General features: G+C 37.2%; 2 protein-coding genes across 4 annotated transcripts in view; both read right to left on the bottom strand.

Annotated features, from left to right (window-relative positions):
* Positions 1–4,234, bottom strand: part of GOLGA1 (golgin A1) — a 50,981-nt gene extending 46,747 nt beyond the window's left edge. The window contains exons 1-3 of one of the 3 annotated variants that reach the window (XM_066367163.1): positions 4,105–4,234; positions 3,256–3,304; positions 2,081–2,371 (exon numbers count right to left, since the gene is read on the bottom strand). In XM_066367163.1, coding sequence (XP_066223260.1) covers positions 2,081–2,215 — 135 coding nt within the window. In that variant the 5' untranslated portion in view covers positions 2,216–2,371; positions 3,256–3,304; positions 4,105–4,234. The other 2 variants (XM_066367164.1, XM_066367165.1) reach the window with 2 other exon arrangements.
* A 1,080-nt stretch (positions 4,235–5,314) lies between these two features.
* Positions 5,315–20,647, bottom strand: part of SCAI (suppressor of cancer cell invasion) — a 132,382-nt gene continuing 117,049 nt past the window's right edge. Inside the window, exons 16-18 of the mRNA XM_066367169.1 lie at positions 20,084–20,257; positions 19,790–19,890; positions 5,315–15,361 (exon numbers count right to left, since the gene is read on the bottom strand). Coding sequence (XP_066223266.1) covers positions 15,215–15,361; positions 19,790–19,890; positions 20,084–20,257 — 422 coding nt within the window. The 3' untranslated portion in view covers positions 5,315–15,214. The remainder of the gene's footprint in view (positions 15,362–19,789; positions 19,891–20,083; positions 20,258–20,647) is intronic.

Raw genomic sequence — 20,647 nt, 5'->3', positions numbered from 1 at the left:
CATCTCTCTGTTCCTGTCTGTCTGTCCTTGTCTATCCCTCTCTCTGACTCTCTCTCTGTCCCTGTAGAAAAAAAAATATATGGCTGGAGCCCAGGGTATAGGAAAGGAGAGTGAGATGAGGATAGACAGACCATGACTGTTGGCCATTGTATTATAACAATGAGTTTGCACTTCCTCCTGAAGATGATGGGGAAGCCACTGAGGATCTTTAAGCATTGGAGAGACACGAACAGACCTGCTTTGTGGAGTTGTTGGGGGCAGAGAGCCCAGAAAGGTTATTGCATTTGCCCGAGAAACAAAGACAGCCTGAAAAAATATGGAAGTCAATGCACTACCAGCAAATGGAGTAGAGAGGGCAAGTTTGAGACATTTAGGAGACGGAAGCCAAATACTTGCTAATTGATTAGACACCAAGAAATCAAGGAGGAAAGAGTCTAAAATACCTCCAAGGTTTCTTGTTGGTGACTTGGGGGATGAAGGTTCACATGTTGACATGGAGTTACTGAATTCAGTTTTGTTCATTTTAGAACTTGAGAAACCAGAGGAAAAACATCTGGCTGGAAAAATATATGCAGCAGGATATAACTGTCTGAAGATAGGGAGGGATCAGAATGTATATATAGTAAGTTCAAATCAATTGCTTTAGAAGTCTTAAAGCAAAGTTATTTCCTGAATTCAGGCCAATCTATGTCTGGAATACATTCAAGACAAGACCTTCATTTAGCATGTCAGCATGCAGGTATTTCTGCATGAAAGGCAAAGCAGGTATTTCTGTCACAGAACTCAGCATTAAAACTATGTCCTTCCATCTGTGATCAAATGTGCATTTTATATTTCCTGTCAAAAATAGGATCAAATGATAATTTATATCTGGTAATCTTACTGTTTTACTCCAATAACCTAACAGCTTCTGCCATGTAATCTGACCCAGACAGGTAGTACAGTATAAGGAAAGAGAAGGAAAACTCATCTGACCATGGAAACAACTCAAGTGTTTATCACCAGGAGAAGAGAAACTGCAGCCTTTCAAATGCTGGAATCTTATACGGCGGTAAAAATAAGTTAGCCACCGTTTCATGTAACACAGATGCATTTTAGAAACATGATGAGTGTAAAACAAAGGAAATCCAAGAAGACAAGAGTATACTATTCTCATAAAATTCAAAAATAAGCAACATTAAACAACAAGTTGTTTATAAATATATTCCTATTTGGTAGGATATTTTAAAAAGCAAAAAAATGGTAACAACATTTAGGATAGTGGTTACCTAGAGGGGAGGGATGGGGGAAGAAAATTGGGAAGGATCACAAAGCGCCTTCAATAGTATCAATAATGTTCTAGTTCTTTGGATAGGTGACATTAACAAGCATTCATTTTACTTTTATACTTTATACTTTACATTTACCTTATATACATTCTTTTACATATATTAAACATTACAAATCATTCTTAAAAAGTCATCAGCCTGTAAGAGAATCCTGTCATAGGCTAAAAACAAACTTTTAATCCTAAGGCTTGACATCTGCCTAACATAGCAGCATCCTCATTTTCTGAAATATTTCCAAACATAAAGATACTTTACAAATACGGGACATACTGCAGTCACCAGTGCCATCTTTTCATCAACTTGCCCAATAAAAAAGTGTACTCTGGCTCACTCCACATGACAACTCAAAGACCTTGCTAAGCAACAACGACTTCAAGTACATATGTCTGCAACCTGAAACCTGTATAATTACATTAACCACCATCACTACAAAAAATTCAATTTAAAAAAAGAAAACATGTATACATGTCTGCAGAGACAACAGACTGAATACTGAGAAATGAAATGTAAAAGACGGTGTACAAGATATATAGATGGGAAAAGATTACAAGAGGACATCACAGAGAATATGAAAAGAAAGTCACAGAAAAATAAAAGAAACAGAAAAGTGCCTCAGAATAAGAAGAATCATATAATAACTACAAATAATCTTTCCATTCTGTAAGAAAATAGTTATTGGAAGGTCCCAGAAATACTATTTTAAGTATATACTGAAATGGTACCAAATACTAAAAACTAGTGAAGATACTTACAAAGTCATCTCCTGAGTCAGCTCCCATGGAGGCAACAGATTCCTTGCTCACTGACCGTGAGATTCTAGTAACACCTCCTGGCCTCTGGGCAACAGCAGTCTCTTCTGCAATTTTCTTCTTTAGTTTTGCAAACATTTTGTTGTGTGGCTATCCTGCCCTGATGACCAGCTCTTAAATCACCACAGTAGTCTTTAGGCCAGCAACCAAGACCGGTGCCTAAGAAGTCCCAGACATCCAAGCTGGCTGCATTCCCCCTCAACTGTGGGTCTAGGACCTCCGGCAACACAGTATCTATAGATCAAATGAAGGGAACTTGAAGTTAAACACTGGAGTGATTTCACATCTGAGTTGCTATGTTAGGCTTCAGGTTTCAAAATTAAGTTTCATAATTTTACATGTATGCTAAATAGAACACAATTACTAAACATTTTAAAAGCACCCAGGTGCTTCATATGCATATACAGATAAGGAAATTCAGTCTCAAGTTGGTGAAGTTATCTGCCAAAGATTGTGTGACTAAGTGGCAAGGCTGGTATTTGAACTCCGGATTCTGACTCACAAGTTCCTCCGCTTTTTAAAAAATTTTTATTACACCATGTTGGCTATGGCATATAACACATTAAGAAAAAATTTCCAGGGCAAATATTAACATCACTAATGTTTCTGAATCCTTCCCCCAATAATATTAACTACAGTTCAGTGTGCTTTATTTTTTTTTTTAAGATGAAGACAAAAACATCTAACTATGAGGAAAAGGTGTGAATGTTCTAATGTTCCAGGGTGGTTTGCAATCAGCTACTCGCCAGGAAAAAGCTGATGACCTGGAAAAGACCAGGCAAGCCAGATAACTCTATTATATAGATATCAGATACTGAAATGTTTCCTGTAACTGCTATGTGGTTCCCTTTAAGGGTAATTAAAATGATTTCAAATCAGTTTCTCTCCCCCCCCTCAGAATGTGTTACATAATATTCAACAATCAGATTCAAATGTCTTTGAATCAATGGTGTATAAAACACTAAAATTCTGGCTAAAACCTTAACTTTTCATGTTTTGCAGAGGATACACAAGCTCTGCTATCTAAATTCGACAATGACTTCTTTTCAGATCATCCATTTAAGTCTGTACAAGTCTTCAAAAACTTTATTTTCAATGTCTGTAAACCACCTACTCACCTGGCTTATCTACTAGATTTAAACAGCTCGGAGATCAAAGCATTCTGTCCTGCATGGAGACAAAGATAAAATGCATTGGATATTTCATTTCAAGTGTAAGACCAAAAAGTTGGGGGCGGGGGTGGTGGTGGAAGAGCAGAGCAGGGTATTAAAGGGGGAGAGAGAAAAATCTGTCACTGCCACAACCTTCAGTGAGCTACCCTCCCTCCCTTCGTCTCCTTTACATCTGTCATTTGCCTAAGAGTTTCAATTACAGGCACAAAAAAGTATCTCACTGCAGTAGGTGCCTAAATTCACTTTGTATTGGGAACCCTGAGCAAAACAACTTGAATGAGATTATGATTTCCCAAGGCCAGTGTTTATTTCTCAGTTACTTCTGAGTCATACACTGTTTACCTGGCCAGATCCCAGAGCCTTGACTCGCACTAAGAAAGTCTGAGAAAAAAGGACGGCTAAGTTGGACAAAAGGCAGCTGTCTAACGCTCGGGGAGGCAGCAGTACCTGCCGCGTCAGTTTGGATCCCAGGCAGGCAGACTCCTTCCAAACCCGCCCGTGCGTGGACTGTCAAGCAAGGGAGGGACCCCAAGTCTATCCTATCTGACAGCAGGGAAACTGAGACCGAGGGGAGGAGTGACTTGTCAAAGGTCGCGCAGGCGGAATCCTGGAACCCGAAGCTCCACACTGCCAGACGGGGAGCCCGCCTCTGCGCCCACCCCCCTCCTTTAAGCAGCCCGGTGCCGCCCCCTGCCTTGGGTCTTGGGGCAACCCCATCCGGGCCGCTTTGGGGGCAGACCGAATCTACTAGGAGAATGAGGGGCCTGCTCGCCTCTCCGGCCCCCGCCCGCGCACCTGCCGCTCTCTGGGCAGCCGGAGAGCCCCGCCTCCGGGACGTCTAGAGAACGCCGGCCCGCGTCACCAGCCCGAACGGCCGGCCGGCCGGCGAGCGAAGCACCGACCCGGAACCGCACTTGCATCAGAGCGCCGGAAGTGGCTGCGCGGGTCCCGCCGCCGCGCGCATGCGCCTGAGCGCGGCCTCCGCGGACCCGGGCATGAGCCTGGGCGGCGGTTGGATGGGACCCGGGCGCGGCGCGTGGCGGGGCGCTCGGTCGGGCCGGTCCGCCACGTCAGCGAGCGGCCAGACTCGTAAAAGGTGACTAGGTGGTGAAGCCTCTTTTTTTTTTTTTTTAATACGAGAAGTGGGAGGAGCCTCTTGGCAGAAGGTAAAGAACCCAATTTGTAGGCAGTGTGTGCGGTGCGGGACGGAAACCGCAGGCCGGGACTGCGCCGGCCGACCTGGCGCTTCCACGCCTCTCCCCGCATCCCAGGCCCACGCACCCTACACAGCCGCCTTCTCACTGAGTAGTAGGTGCTCACTCCAAGTCCGCGCCTCCCTCCTTGTATCCTTAACTGGTACCTCGCGCCCTAGGATTAGTGTTTTAATGACGTTTTATATCGCAACCCAGGATATTTATAATGTGCCGCTGAAAGAAGTTTCCAGAATCATACTCTTATTATATAGTGCACTCTGATATATTGCCATTTGTTAAAAAACAAAACAAAACATGCTGGTTTGGCAGCCCACTATGTTCATTTCACTATTCACTAATGGGTCTCCCAACTTTGACAGATGAAGAAAGTCCAGGTGAAACTGCCTGTACAAAGTTAACAGTGCAAATTAATAGCCTACGTCGGGTCTCCTGACTCCGCAGTGCCAACCGAGCCAGACATTCCACCTTGAAGCTGCTCTTGTTCTTGCCCCAGACCCAACCCCACACCAGCCAAAAGTTTCCAATTCTATTCCCCAATCCCTCTCTCCGCGTGTTCCAGCTCTGACCATCAGGAGCACGGGAGAGAAAAACCAAGACTAGGCTTCAGAAGAAATACACCAACTAGGAGAATAAGCATTGAGTCCACAACCCCAAAAGAGTTTAAAATGTGAGGTATTATCTGAAAGAAGCAAACACACCCTAAGAATTTAGCCCTTATATCAACAATTCTTAAGTGACAAAAACTTTAAGCAAATATGTTTATTTTTATATTGATACACTTTATACGTGAATTCAAGATACAAAATTCATTTACAAGAGTTCACACCTGATGAATGTAGTCACATCCCTAGAGAACATTTATCAATGCAAAAATGCTTTCAATACATAGACAACAAAATCAAATATTCTGTAATCTTGTTATTCAATAAACATAAAAATGACAATGCTTTAACTTTCTATCCTCTAATATTTAAGAGCCCTCCAGGTGGTAGGCACCATATAAAATAAAACATTGGAAAGACAGGCCTACTGAATCACTCTGCAGAATCACAGTGTTAACTCTGAAATTCATTTAGTAGAGAAAGGTTTGCTATTCTTTATGACAAATTACATATACAAGAGTCAAAAGTGATGAACTCAAGAAAACAAAATGTTTCAATAACTTCTCAATTACTAAAATCTATGAACAAAGCAGAAAAAAGGCTGCTGAAAGAGAACATAACAGGAAAACATCCTTAAAGAGTATGTATGGCTTAAGCAATTTTGAAACACAACAGACAAGACTTTTTTTACAAGACCACAAACGTTCAAGTCAAATGATATTTAAAGTATAATTTTCCCCCTTAATCATTGGTAGTAAACAGCCCCTTCAAAATTTATTCTACTGATAATACATACAAAACTAATGAACTCAAATGTTTTGCTAACTCACAAAGCTGAGTTAATGGATTTTGTTCTAAAGTATTAACCCACAATACCCAAAATTTAATACAAATAAGCAACAAGACTGTCTCAAGGATTACAGTGATTTGTGAATAGCTAGATAGGCAACCAAATAGTTTCATTATTTGCATGACAGATTAGCAGCACTTGGATAAGAACTATTACATGGAAATTATTGTGCTTCAATCTTTTGAGAGCTAATAAATATAACTCTATAATCTCTAACGTGTTATAATTCTATAACATTTCAGTTACAGCCAGCACAATTTTTAAAAAGTGTTTCACATCACTAGAAAATCAAGTAATTATATTCTCCAAATGTAATTTCTGCTATGATTAAAACAAGTGCATTTCTCCTAATATCCATAATACAGACAATAGTTCACCATTATTTTCAGGGAAAAATGATCAAACGTAATTTATTTTAACTCCTATTTGACTATCTTAACCTTTAGTTATGACTTGAAGAAAGAAAAAAGATATTCAACCTTACTATGGAAACTTCTCAGAAAAAATAATGTGTGTGGCCTGAAGTAACAATAATCTTTAGAGCAAAGTAAGAGATTATTTATAACTACTTCATCAGATTCAATGACTAATGAAAACCCTATCTGTACTGGAGCTACACACAGAAGATAACGTGTTTGGATAAATACCTTCACTTGTAAGCTCTACTATGAAAATGTTAGGACATCGTACCTCATCATTCCTAGTATCTAAGACCTTTCTACGTCAACTAAAACCTCCAAAATATAAGACTGATTGTTGAATGGCAGGTTTATTAAAAACAAACCAAAAAAAAGTTGGAGAACTAGCTATATGGTCTATGTGACAAAAGGAATGTATCCAGATAACTATAAAAAGTCATGAAAACCAAGTCCTAACATATTTACTGAACCATTAAAAGTTATTTTTAATAAAAGATAAAGAAATTTGTTTTTTTTTAAAAAAACACCCCATTCTTCAAGAAATAGTAATGAAAATTCTTATTACTCTAAAACATTTAAAGCAATTTTTCTTGCAGATTTCAATATATCACAACACATTTTTTTATAATTTGGAAAAAATCAGTAACATGCAAAGGAGGGTAGGTATAAGATTTTTTAAAATACTATGGTTATTTCTTTATGATTTGGAAATACTTTAGGTCAATCATGTTATGATCATTTCACATTTTACAATGGTTGATCATACTGATTTGATGTTTGAGAAAACTTATGGGTCAAATTGTAATGTTTACTAATCTTAATTTTCAATCATGGACAAATGGACATTTGCAACAGCTTCAAAAGAGAAAAGAATACTAATGATATAACAAATTTTTAAATATTTATTGCAGACCTAGAGGAAGGCTAGCTGTAACTCCCTTTCTCATTCTGAAAGTGATATAATCAGCCTACTAACTTTCATTCCATAAACCTATCAGAAAGTAACAATCTGAACCCTGAAATTACCAATGTCTCAATAAACAATACTATACCTAAAAAGATGATTGTCTTAGGATATACTGGATTTGTCCACCAAAATAGGAAAATATTCCCAACTTATAGTTTGTTCTGTAACCAAATTCAGGCTTTATGATTGAGTGAATGTGGAGTGCAGAATTTAATATAGTTTAAAAACTGACTTACTGTTCCAATGTTTTTAAAAAGATACACAAAATTAGTTTGATAACTAGTTTTTAAAATGACTTTAAAAATCACACAAAAGAAATTAACAAAAATATTTTAAAATTCAGAGATGGTGCTTCATTCATCGATTAAGTTAACAGTGTTACAAAGAAATGAAATTCTTCTCAAAAGTCGGCATCACACCAAATATTAGTGAAAAATACCAATTTTAGCTTAAGAGAACATTTCATATCTACAGATGGAAATATTTCTATGGCACCAACAAATTAATTATATTACTTTCTTTTCACCCAGTTAACTGCATGACCCCTGCATCATCTTTCTGACATCCCTCACTTCAGTAGGTGATTGATTCCATTCACACATCAATTCTATTTCCTTAAACAGAGGGGATACTTATTTATTTATTTTTTATTTATTTACTTTTTTAGATTTTATTTATTCATTTTTATTAGAGAGAGAGGGAAGGGGGGGAGAGATAGAGAGAACAGGGGGAGGAGCAGGAAGCATCAACTCCCATATGTGCCTTGACCAGACAAGCCCAGGGTTTTGAACCGGTGACCTTAGCATTCCAGGTCAACGCTTTATCCACTGCGCCACCACAGGTCAGGCCGAGAGGGGATACTTAAAAAGTCTGTGTTGGAAAACTCAGTGGAGCCGGGCCACAGTGTAACATTGTGTTTTAACATTCTAGATTGAGGAAGACAAATCACCTTAAAAAAATTCTTTTTAAAGTAAAGTGTTCATAGTATCCAGAAAAGAAGGGGAGGTCTAGCACAAATGCACTGCTCACAAAAATTAGAGGATATTTCAAAAATGAATATGAAGCAATAAAAAAGGAAGCATTTTATTTTTATTTTTTATTAAACAAGAACATCAGAAACTCAAACGACAAGTCAAAGAAAGTTGTTTGATTATGCAAATGACATGCAAAACCAACTTTTATTTCATTGGTAAAAATGCACTGTACAAAGGCTAAAAGTACTGGAGTATCTGTATGTTCATATTCATTTTGAAATATCCCCTAATTTTTGTGAGCAGTATAGTATAAAGTATCATGTGTAAGAGGACAGGAGAACAAGGGTAAAGGGCGTGGTTTTCTACCCAATTCTCACCTTATATAACTGCAAAGTAACTGGCTTTTCAACCGCTAGAGTTGAGGGCATATGCACAATGTCCTTCTCATCTACACTTGCTGCTCCTCTCCTCAAATCAATGTCCACATTGAGCCCAAGTCAGAACTCCCATGAATTTTAAATAGCATAACACCTGCTCTGCTACTCTCCAATTGCAATAAACGATTTGGTGACTAAAACAGAACAGCAAACACTATGAACATTTTCACTGATTTTTCAGAAATGGTACATTACCAAATTTTAATATTTATAACTTTATTTTAAATTTAAAACTGTAATTGAGGAGTGTTATGAATAGTTGACTGTTTCATTAAAAATAGAATGAAGAGACATATGTAACATTTTGGGGTGGTAAAACTGACTCCTGACTCTAGTTTAATAAGATAATTTAATGCTGGATCAAATAGATGTAATTTTCTGAAGAATAATGGGGTAAACAATTGCTCTGCAGTTATATTTTATCATGCAAAAATTACCTCTAAATTTCTGTGGTGACTGTGTTCAAGTGTATATTAAACATCTTTTACACGCTTCCATGCAAATAAACATGCCCAGTGAAGATAGGAGTAACGGAACACTGATACTCTGTGATATTTCATAGGTTCACAAATTGGCCTGTACATAATTACTATCCTCTTATCTCCCCCACCTGTCATCTCTGTTAGAGGTTTGAAGGCCCAGAGATTAGAGCATACCATGCACCTAATATTAAGAGTCCTACCTCATGTGTGAATATATCATCAATTTGCAGAACACAAGTGGTCTCCTAGAGACGGAGAAATACTGGAGGCATTTTAGTCAACGGAAGCATTTTCTCAGATGAATATATTCATCTTTGATATGCAACCTCAGTAAGAAAAATCTATAGCCCAGGGGTCAGGAACCTTTTTGGCTGAGAGAGCCATGAACGCCACATATTTTAAAATGTAATTCCTTGAGAGCCACAGAACAACCCATGTACCTTACGCATTATCCAATAAAAATTTGGTGTTGTCCTGGAGGACAGCTGTGATTGGCTCCAGCCACCCTCAACCATGAACATGAGCGAAAGGAAATGAATGAATTGTAATACATGAGAATGTTTTATATTTTTAACATTATTATTTTTTTTTATTAAAGATTTGTCTGCGAGCCAGATGCAGCCATCAAGAGAGCCATATCTGGTTTGCAAGCCATAGGTTCCCAACCCCTGCTATAGTTGGAAATGCCAAGACAATACTTAAGTGATCACAGCTGCTGTAAATATACAGATCAATAATCTGCTGTTCTCAATCAATTCCTACCCACCTAAGTAAAACCTTCCCCTAGCCAGTGCCCCCTTTTCTGCCTCACAGAGACATGTAAAATGAGACACATTGGTGAAAAAAAAATTGTTCCAAAATTAAAATTCAGTATCAGGTATTAAAATGGCAACTAGGAACATATTCCCTATTTAAAGGACATTTTCCTATTTTGAAATGTGATCAAAGTAATTTTTTCCACGGCCCCTTAATTCTCAGTATCAATACTTGACTACTCAGTAATAATGTTCAACTATGGATCAAGAAAATAAAGGACTAATATAGTTTAAGAACCTGCTGGTGTCTCAGTTTCACACACTTGGATTTTTCAGGGTTATAGTATCACTAATTTATCATTAGTTTAAATGAAAACTGGCAGATGATTTTAAAGCTAAGAATATCCAGCTTTCTGTTAAGAACTTCATATCCTGATTTTAACTCCAAATTAACCCATTTTACCCAAACACAAGCCCCTCAAAATAGAGGCTCATGAATGAGATACAGCCACAACCTAATTACAGCAGCATGAACAATGCCACTATGATGTCCTCACAGAACTTAAATAAATTCAGCCCACAATGGGTATGGGTATATAATATACACATACTATATCACTGCATACCAATATATTTACAAATATGTACATATATACAAAAAGTATACAGAGATTGCATTTAGCATCATAAAAATATACACATGCCATTACAAATAAGAATGTCAAATAAATAGTCAACAAAAGAGCCCTCAATGTAAATACTCTTTACACTCTCCAAACATAACACACAGAAACATATATACCCCCCCAAAAAATATTACCAGGAGATTCATACCATTCATATTAAAATCAAATCTTTTTACTCACTTCGGGTGGGGAGGTGGTTCTGAATCACTGGCAGTAGCCAAGTTTGCAGACCTTTGATACCTTACTGTATTTCCAGTCAAGAATGTTCTCTGTATATCATGCTGATTACAAGTCTCCGTGGATAACTAAGTACGAGATTTTTCAACTGAGTTCAAACCTCCTTTCTTTTCTACTTTTTATTATTTTGTGTGTGTGTATGTGACAGAGACAGAGAGGGATGGATAGGGACAGACAAGAAGGGAGAAAGATGATAAGTATCAGTTCTTCCTTGCGGCATCTTAGTTGTTCATTGACTACTTTCTCATATGTGCCTTGACCAAGGGGCTACAGCAGAGCGAGTGACCCCTTACTCAAGCCAGCAACCTTGGGCTCAAGCTAGTGACCTTGGGCTTCAAGCCAGTGACCATGGGGTCATGTCTATGATCCCGTGCTCAAGTCAATGACCCTGCATTCAAGCCAGCGACCTCGGGGTTTTGAACCTGGGTCCTCCGCCCCAGTCTGATGCTCTATCTACTGTGCCACCACCTGGTCAGGCCAAACCCTCTTCTAAGAGACAGTTACTAAATCACACAGGCCAGAGATTAATTTGAAGATGAATGCTACAGAAAGCTCCATAAGTGATATATAAAAAAGCAGATTGTGAATTTTCCCTTTACCTCAATAAAATTTGGTTCAAACACTACCTAATCCATTTCAGAGAATTCTATTGTAAGAACAAAACAAGGGTAGAAGCCATAAGAGAGGAGAAATAAAACTCAGATCCTAGATCAGGAAAACTTCAGTTGTGACTAGATTATACTTTACTTTTATAATCTCAAAACATTTCAATTTGGTAAAAATATAAAGGATACAACAAATTCTATGTGCTTTGAGAGATTTTGAGAGCACCACTTCCTAAGAGGAACACACACACACACACACACACACACACACACACACACACCCTGGCTAAAATCAAAGACAAAATGTCTAACTTGTGGATTTTTTATAATTAATAAAAATTTGCTAGGGCTGACTGATTAACTGTTTTTAATATTTGATATTAAAAATACCATAACCTTTGTGCCAAAATATAAATCTCTAATTACTTCTTTCTTGTTCATATAGAAAGTAACCTGAGCTATTGGAAAGACTGGGCTGAGATTAGGAGATTTGAGTTCTAACTCTTATCACTGTGAATAAACTGATAAGTTTTTGGTGGTTGGGGGAAGGTCTTAGATTTCTCCACTGTAAAATAGGGAAGATAGGTGCTTTACCAATATCAGAAATACACAGCTAAAGAAAGAGAAAATAATTCCATTGTGCTTAATTTTGTTTCGTGTATAACTGACTTCTTGCAGTCTTACACTTGCTCTTTTGTTTACAGTGATTCCTAAGCGAGGTGAGAGACTGTATCAGAATCTCCAGGGGAGTTTGTGCAATTTGGAAAAAGGAAGTGCCCTTTCCTATTGCTTTGCTTTGTTCTTAGTTCCAATATTTAAATTTCTATGGATTCTAAAAATAAATAAATAAAGGGCTTCATATTTTTGTATTTATAAAGGGGAGCAGTCTGCACCAAAAAAAATGAGATTCTTTGCTATTGCCATCTAGAGCCCGTTGGGTGATTGTCCTTTGACGTTTCTTCTTCCATGATTAAAGTAATGCTTTAAAATGTAGAAGCTCAATGGTGGGTAGAAGAGGGACATTAAACTCTGTTTCAAAGTTTCACAATAAAAAGTAAAAAAATAGAGAAAAGAAAAAGAAATACAAAGTGTTTGCACAGATGTTATCTCTCAATAAAGCTTACCCTGATCACTCATTTCAACATTTCTCTTTGCGACAAAAATGAAAAACTTCCCTCATCATGATCTAACCTTTCTTCATACTATTTATAACTTTCTAACATAAATTTACTTTATTATTCTATTTATTGCCTGACTCTTCTTACTAGAATGGAAGCTTCATAAAGACAAGAATTTTTAAGTCTACTTTATATGCTTCCCTAATGCCTACAACAAAATCTGGAGATACCAGTTGTTTAATATACATTTTTTGAAGGCATGAAATAAAAAAATACAATTTTCTAGCAGTTTTCCTCTCAAGATCACTTTGGTTCACTTAAAATTTTTAACTACCAGTAAGGGATTATACTACTATTAACTTAAGAAGAATTGCCATCATCTAAACCTTAGTAGTGATTTCTAAGACCCCTTGTTCTTAGACAAACACATTTCTAATCACAAAAGCTTTAGTATTTATTTCAGGAGATTCTTTCCCTGAACTAGTTTCTACAACAACTAAGTAGGACCCAGATATTTTCTTGAATAAAAACTAGTTAAATATGATCTAGAAAAGAAAATGTTGTGTACACTAAAATCAAGGAAATGGTTTTCCCGGTGGCAGGCGTGAAGAAATCAGTGTCTTTTAGAACCGAGAGTTCAAATTATAGAACCATTGAGTTGGACAGGACTTTGGTCCAACATATTCATTTTCTAGACGAGAAAGCTAAAAATCAGAAAACATGAAGACACTTGCCAAGGGTGTAGAGCTAGTTACCATAAAAGTCAGGATTAGAACTCAGGCCTCCTAGTTCTCAGGCCAGTATCTTTTTATGCTAAACAGGTGAGGATAAAGCTCAGGATGTAAAATACTATTTGAAGCATCAGAGAACAGGAAAATATGTGTTGTTAGGAAGGTTACTGGCACAGAACTTCAGAATTGACACAAGAGGTCAGACAACTAAGGCCAGTCTAGCGCTGGAGTCTAGGGAGACACTGAGGAGACAGGAAATTAAATTAGGGACTGAAAAAAAAAAGGAAAGCAGTCTTGATCTGAGAACGAAAAACAACCCACCAGCAGAGGATATCTCTATCCAGAATAAATGTTCCAAAGCTTTCCGAAATAATGTTTAAAAGAACAAAAATAAAAAATACTAATTAAAACACCACAAAGTCCCCCAAAACCAAGAATAATTTCAAAACTTCAGATGAAAAATCAGCAAATTGGAACAGATATATGAATAACTTAGACCCGAATAATTCTCTATGACGGAAATGAATACCAAATTAAAACTGCTCTAAGCAAATCAGAAAGGGGCACCAAAAGCTATCCCCCTTACTTCCCTAAAGGCTGCCAAAGACAGAAGGTGAGCCTGGGCATAAAATTAATAGAAGGGCCTTTGATTCACTACTTTCTCAACTTGAATTTTGTGGGTCAAAGAGAAAAAACAACAACATCATAGCTAGTGCCTATGAAATTATGAAGGAAGGGGATGACAGGGAAGAAACACACGAAAATCTCTATATAATACACTGAGTCCCATTTGAAATAATAAAAAACTTCTGCATGAATATAAAATTTTAAATACAAGAAGTTTTAAAAAACCTTATTGCCAAATTGTCCAATATAAAAGCAACTTCTGATTTCAGTTAAACAACAATTCAGTTACCCCCAACTAAAATTAATAACATCTCTGACGCTGAAGTCTCATAAATTTGAACTATGCAAAAAGATGAGAAAATCCGTACTGTACACCACGGACTTCAATCTAGGCAGTCTTCACACCTGATTTTATGAATGAAGAATTTAAATAGAATTCCTACTGGAAACACTGCATTATGAAACTGACAATCTGATTTTTAACTGAAATATTTAAATGTTGTCCTTTTCCCTTTCCAGCAATCAAAGACGACAAAACAAAATATACACACATATCTCATAACACAGGACTTACATAATCCAAATATTTATCATTCTCAAGACACCAATTAAACATTTAGCCTTAGCTGCAGTCTCTGAAATTCTAACAGTATTTGAACAAATTGAACGATTTCCAGAACTGTCTTGATTACACTTCAGAGAATCACACTTTGGCTATCTAGTAACTGGGAATGAAAAGACATATCATGGTAGGACTCTGTTCTTGGTTTGCAGTAGTCCATGTTGGCTAGTTTCATCTCTGTGAACAATTACATACTTTCCAAATCCACACAGGTAAGGTCCACGTTTAAGAGTTGGGTTTTCTTCATTATACAAAAATAAATAATTTACTCTTCACAGGGTGAGAAAAGTGACTATTTGAGTTTAGAATTAGATGCTAGAAGCAATATCTATACCTCAAAACCAAAAAAAAATAAAAATCCCAAGATTAATCGAGTTTTAAAAGACCTGAAAGATTGTATTTTTAAAACAGTTACCCTAAAAGTTTGAACAATTTGTTCAGTTTGTTTTTAAAATGGTGGTCCTAAATTAAAAAATAAAAACTAAGTAACACCACTATGTGTCTATCATCGCATTAGAAAACTGCACCATTTAAAATCTGTGGCAAATGAAGAATTGTTTCAACAAAAGAATTTTTGTTTTAATAGTCATCTATAGTATTTTCAAAGAACACATTTCGAACATCCAGAATGGATGCCAATTCCAAAATGTGCTTCTGGAGGTGAGGGTTCTCCACGGTTTCATCCCTTGGCAGCTGTGGATATGATTCTGGATAATTTCGTGTTTCCTAACAGGCAAAGAAGAAAAAAGTCAAGTTTATAGCTTAATGAAAGAAAATTATAAACATTAATATTACTGTTAACATTAAAAATATCAAGGAGTAACATAATATATATTTCCTTTCATATTGCTATGATTCTTCTTGATAACATTTTTTTTCTTTTCTTTTCTTTCCTTTTTTTATTTTTTTATTTTTCTGAAGTGAGAAGCTGGGAGGCAGTCATACTCCCGCATGTGCCCAACTGGGATCCACCCAGCATGCCCACTAGGGGGCAATGCCCCATCTGGGGCATTGTCCCATTGCAACCAGGGCCATTCTAGTGCCTGAGGAGGAGGCCAAGGAGCCATCTTCAGCGCCCGGGCCAACTTTGCTCCAAGGAGCCTTGGCTGTGGGAGGGGAAGAGAGAGAGAGGAAGGAGAAGGGGAAGGGTGGAGAAACAAATGGATGCTTCTCCTGTGTGCCCTGGCAGGGGAATCGAACCCAGGACTTCCACACACATGGCCGATGCTCTACCACTGAGCCAGCCGGCCAGGGCCCTCTTTCTCTCTCTCTTTTTTTTTTTGAGAGAGGCAGCGAGAGAAGGACGGTAACATTGAGCTGCTCCTATATGTGCCCTGACTAGGAAATTGAACCCACAACCTCCATTCTCTGAGATGACACTCCAACCAACTGAGCTTTCTGGCCAGAGCTAATTATTGTTTTTATTTACTGATTGATTTTTAGAGATACAGAGAGAGGAATGGAGAGTGAGAGGAGGGGGGAAGAGAAGCATTCATTTGTTGTTCCATTCAGTCATGCACTCATTGGTGCCTTCCTTTGTGTGCCCTGACTGGGGATGGAACCTGAAACTTTGTCCTTTTGGGATGACACTTAACTGAGCTAACGAGCTAGGGCCAATAACATTTTTTTTTTTTTTACAGTGACAGAGACAGACAGGAACGGAGAGAGATGAGAAGCATCAATCATCAGTTTTTCATTGCGACACCTTAGTTGTTCATTGATTGCTCTCTCATATGTGCCTTGACCGTGGGCCTTCAGCAGACCGAGTAACCCCTTGCTTGAGGTGAGCCTTGCTCAAACCAGATGAGCTCGCGCTCAAGCTGGCGACCTCGGGTCTCAAACCTGGTCCACCGCATCCCAGTCCGACGCTCTATCCACTGCGCCACCGCCTGGCCAGGCAACAAAATTTTTGAACATGTAAAACTACAGTTATTTGACCACAGGACATATAAAAGAGACCCCAAAAGAATCAAACTTCTTGCCAAAATAAGTTTCCGACAGTATGCTAATGCAACTCAAAAGCCATCCCTAATGAGCTTAAAAACAAGCTGTGAAAAGGTCAAAAAGATCTGCAAGAAAATTCAACTCCTGCCAGAATAAAGTTTAACACTCTTTAAAGAAAGACAACAAAATCCAGAATTCACCATCATAATATTCCCTATGCTCACAGATTAAGTAAATTAGTATGCATACAAATTAGAAATATGAGACCCTTAACTAGTAGAAAACACAGTAGAAATGAACCTATAAATGAAAGAGAATACAGTATTAGCAGATAAGGATTTTACCTATTATATATACATACATCCAAGAGCACAATGAAAACACATAAATATAATGGGGAAAATGGAAGATACTTTAAAAAACAAAATAGAACTTTTAGAGATGAGAAAAATGTAATCCCTAAAATGAGCAACTAAATGGATAGGATTAACAACATATCAGACACTGCAGAAGGAATCATCAGTGAACCTAAAGACACAGGAATAAAAACTGAAACACAGAGAAAAAACACATTAAAAATAAATAAATAAATAGAGAGCACATCAGTAACCTGTAGGACAATATTAGTTGCCTAACATATGTAAAAAGAGCAAGGGGAGAGAAGAAAACATAGGGGTGGGCAAAAGTAAGTTTACAGTTGTGAGTACATGAAACACAGAGTTTATCTTTGCATAATTATTAATTATTGCATCATCTATTTGTATTATATAAACCTACACTTGCCCACTCATATATTTATTTGAAGAAATAGTACCCAAAAATATTCCTATGTACTCAAAAACTTTAACCCACTGATCCAAGATGCTCCATGAACCCCAAGCAGGAAAAACACAACAATAAAAACCATATTAAAGTACACCATAACCAAATGATTGGAAACCAATACAAAAAACACCATAATCATATGCAAAAATCCATAATGAAATATTAGGAAATTGAATCCAGAAGTGTAAAAGGATAATGTCCACAAAATAAGTTTAACCCACATATACAAGGTTGACTTGCTATCAGAAAATCAGTCAATTCTATTTACCATGTTAGAATTAATATATATCAGATTAATTAATGCAGAAAAAAAGTATTTTACAGTCTTCTATACCTGTTCCTGATGAAAACTCAGCAGATTAGGAAAAGAAGGGAGCTCAGTCAACCTGGAAAAGAGCATCTAGGAAAAACCAGCAATTGGCTGCATGATTTGGGTAGGAGGATTGCCCCGTGTATGCCGCCATCTTTTTATAATAAAACTCCTCAAAATTCATATTGGACTTGGTGTCTCTACATGAACCCGCATAAATGAGGAATTTTCATCAGAACACTGTTTGCCGCATCTAAGCCAGCTTTAAGGACCACAGCAGAGAGAGCAGCAAAAGAAAATACGGATGTTGGTGGCTGTGTCCCCGGGCCACCTTCGCCAAATCCAATTCATGCCTGGCCTATGGATGGAGCATTAACCTGGAACGCTGAGGTTGCCGGTTCTAAGTCCTGGGCTTGCCCAGTCAAGGCACATAAGAGAAGCAACTACTATAAACTGATGCTTCCTACTCCTAACCCTTACTTCTCTCCCCCCCCCCTCTAAAGTCAATAAATAAAATCTTTAAAAAATTAAAAAAAAAAAAAGAAAAACCAGCAATTGCATGGCTCACAGTGGCACAATGGTGGAGCATCGACCTGAAATGCTGAAGTCACGGGTTCAAAAGCCCTGGGCTTACCTGGTCAAGGCACATACGACAAGCAACAAGCAAGCAATGAACAACTAAAGTGAAGCAACTATGGGTTGGTACTTTTCACTCCCCCTCCTCCTCTCTCTGTGAAATCAATAAATAACATTTTCAAAAAGCAAACAAAACAAAACAAAACACCCAACAATTAACATTATAATTTATGGTAAAAGACTAAATGCATCAAAAATAAAATGAACTGATGAATGGAAAGAGGGATGGATAAATGGAAAGATATGTGAGAAAGCAAATATACCAAAATCTTAACTATAGAATCTAGCCTGTGTGTATATGGGTATTCACTGTACAATTTTTAACATTTTAAAATTATATTAATAAAATTTTTAAAAAGATTATATATTATAACAGTTGCAAAAGCCTTTTAAAAATGTTCAGGCTTATTTGAAAAAACGAAAAACAAAAAAAAGTTACTCATACAAATGAAAAGTATAACAGTTTAAAATTTCAAAACCTCAATTAACAGTGTATGTAGTCACCTGAAGACACCGAAAAAACAAACTACTTAGAACAAAACAGACAAAAGACTTGAACACACACTTCACAAAGGACACGGAACAACACACGGAAAGGCATTCAACCTCAGTAGTAATCCCAGTAATGCAAATTAAAACCATGATGAGCTACTACTTTACACTCACCTGACTCACATGGAATATAAAGTATGACTGTAACAAATGTTGGCAAGGATTAGAGCAACAGCAACTCTTACACAGGGCTAGACCCATGTAAACTGATAGGACCACTTTGCAAAATGTTTCACAGTACCTAGTCAAGTAGACTCGCCTAAATCATCTGACCTCACGTTCCACAATTAGGTATATTCCCTGGTAAAAGTCTTATATATGTGTACCAGGAAACTGATGGAAGATTTCAGTGGCATTGTTTATAATAAGAAAAACCTGGAAATAAACCAAATGTCCATTATCATTAGAATAATTAAGTATTTTGTGCTCCCTAGTCAAACAATGAAATCCCATACAGCAGAGAAAACAAATGAATGAAAGCGACAGTCCGTCATCAACATGGCTCAATCTCGGGAATGCAACAGGGAGTGAAAAAAGCAAGTTCCAGAATACATACAATATGAATCCATCAATATGTGGTTTAACAATACAAACACATGTGGCAAAACTTTAAAGCAAAATGAATAAGAGTTATAAAATTCAGGATTTTAGTTTCATTTGAGAGGGAGACAGGATTAGGGAGGACCCACAATGATAATGAAAATTTTCTGCTTAAATTAGGTGGTAGGTACTCAGATGTGCCTTATTTTGTCCATCTTTAATATTGTACATATTAATTTGTGAATATAATTTTGGATCTCCTCAAACTCTAATACAGGTTAAATATAATACATGATTCTTAAATACCTAAAATGGTAAAATTGGTCCTTAAGATAGTCTTTGCCTACCCGAAAAATCTTGTGCATCCTCATGGTGGCTGAACAAAAGACAAATCTTGTGAGAAGCAAGCGAAGAAATTCATCTCCAAAAAACTGGAGAAATGCCTGATCTGCAAAGAGGAGAAAGGTGACAGTAAAAAGATGCTTAAAGGAAAAATACATTTCCAAGGGGAAGAAGAGTTCAGGAGAACCTTCTCAATTTTCCTGCCTTCAACAAATACATTTTAAAATTCAAACAATTTTAAACAATGTTAAACCATTACAGTACATTCTGTTAAGTGTGCAGTTAGATTAGTAGGGTACCTATTGAACGTGAATGGGTCAGTAGCTGGGCAATATCACGGTTGATTTTTCGAAGATATTCTTGACACTTTTCCCATAGGCCTCTACGCATGCTTGACAATCCAGAGACAAACAGGAAGGCCATTAGAGGATTGTTCAAAAAGAGAGTGAAGAGGCTACCTCGTTGAGACTGATCTGTAATAACAAACACGTTTTATATATACATAGAAAAGTTTTGCAAAAGGTAAGAGGTGCATTTGAGAAACATTTTAATATACTGATAATGTATAAAATTAAAGTTATATCATTAAATCATAATTCAACAAAGTAGATTCTGCAAGGAACTAAGAAACATATCCCAAGTACAGGTGCTTTCTGATGAATACACTTTAGAACCTAGTAAACTAAAGAGAAATAGAACATGAACATATATTCCTTTGTCTTCTTCCTTCCAATTAACAAATTTTATCCATTTATAGCAAGGTCTGGATCACAGGCAGTTCACAGTAGAATTATCTGATGAGTACTAGGATTGCCAGTCTTTTTCACTCTTTTGTTAGTTGCTTTTTCTCCACCTATCCCTTA

This window comes from Saccopteryx leptura, chromosome 2, assembly GCF_036850995.1.
Source record: "Saccopteryx leptura isolate mSacLep1 chromosome 2, mSacLep1_pri_phased_curated, whole genome shotgun sequence".
Taxonomy (NCBI): domain Eukaryota; kingdom Metazoa; phylum Chordata; class Mammalia; order Chiroptera; family Emballonuridae; genus Saccopteryx; species Saccopteryx leptura.
Note: the sequence above shows the minus strand (reverse complement) of the source record. Positions and strands in the feature narration are given on the sequence as shown.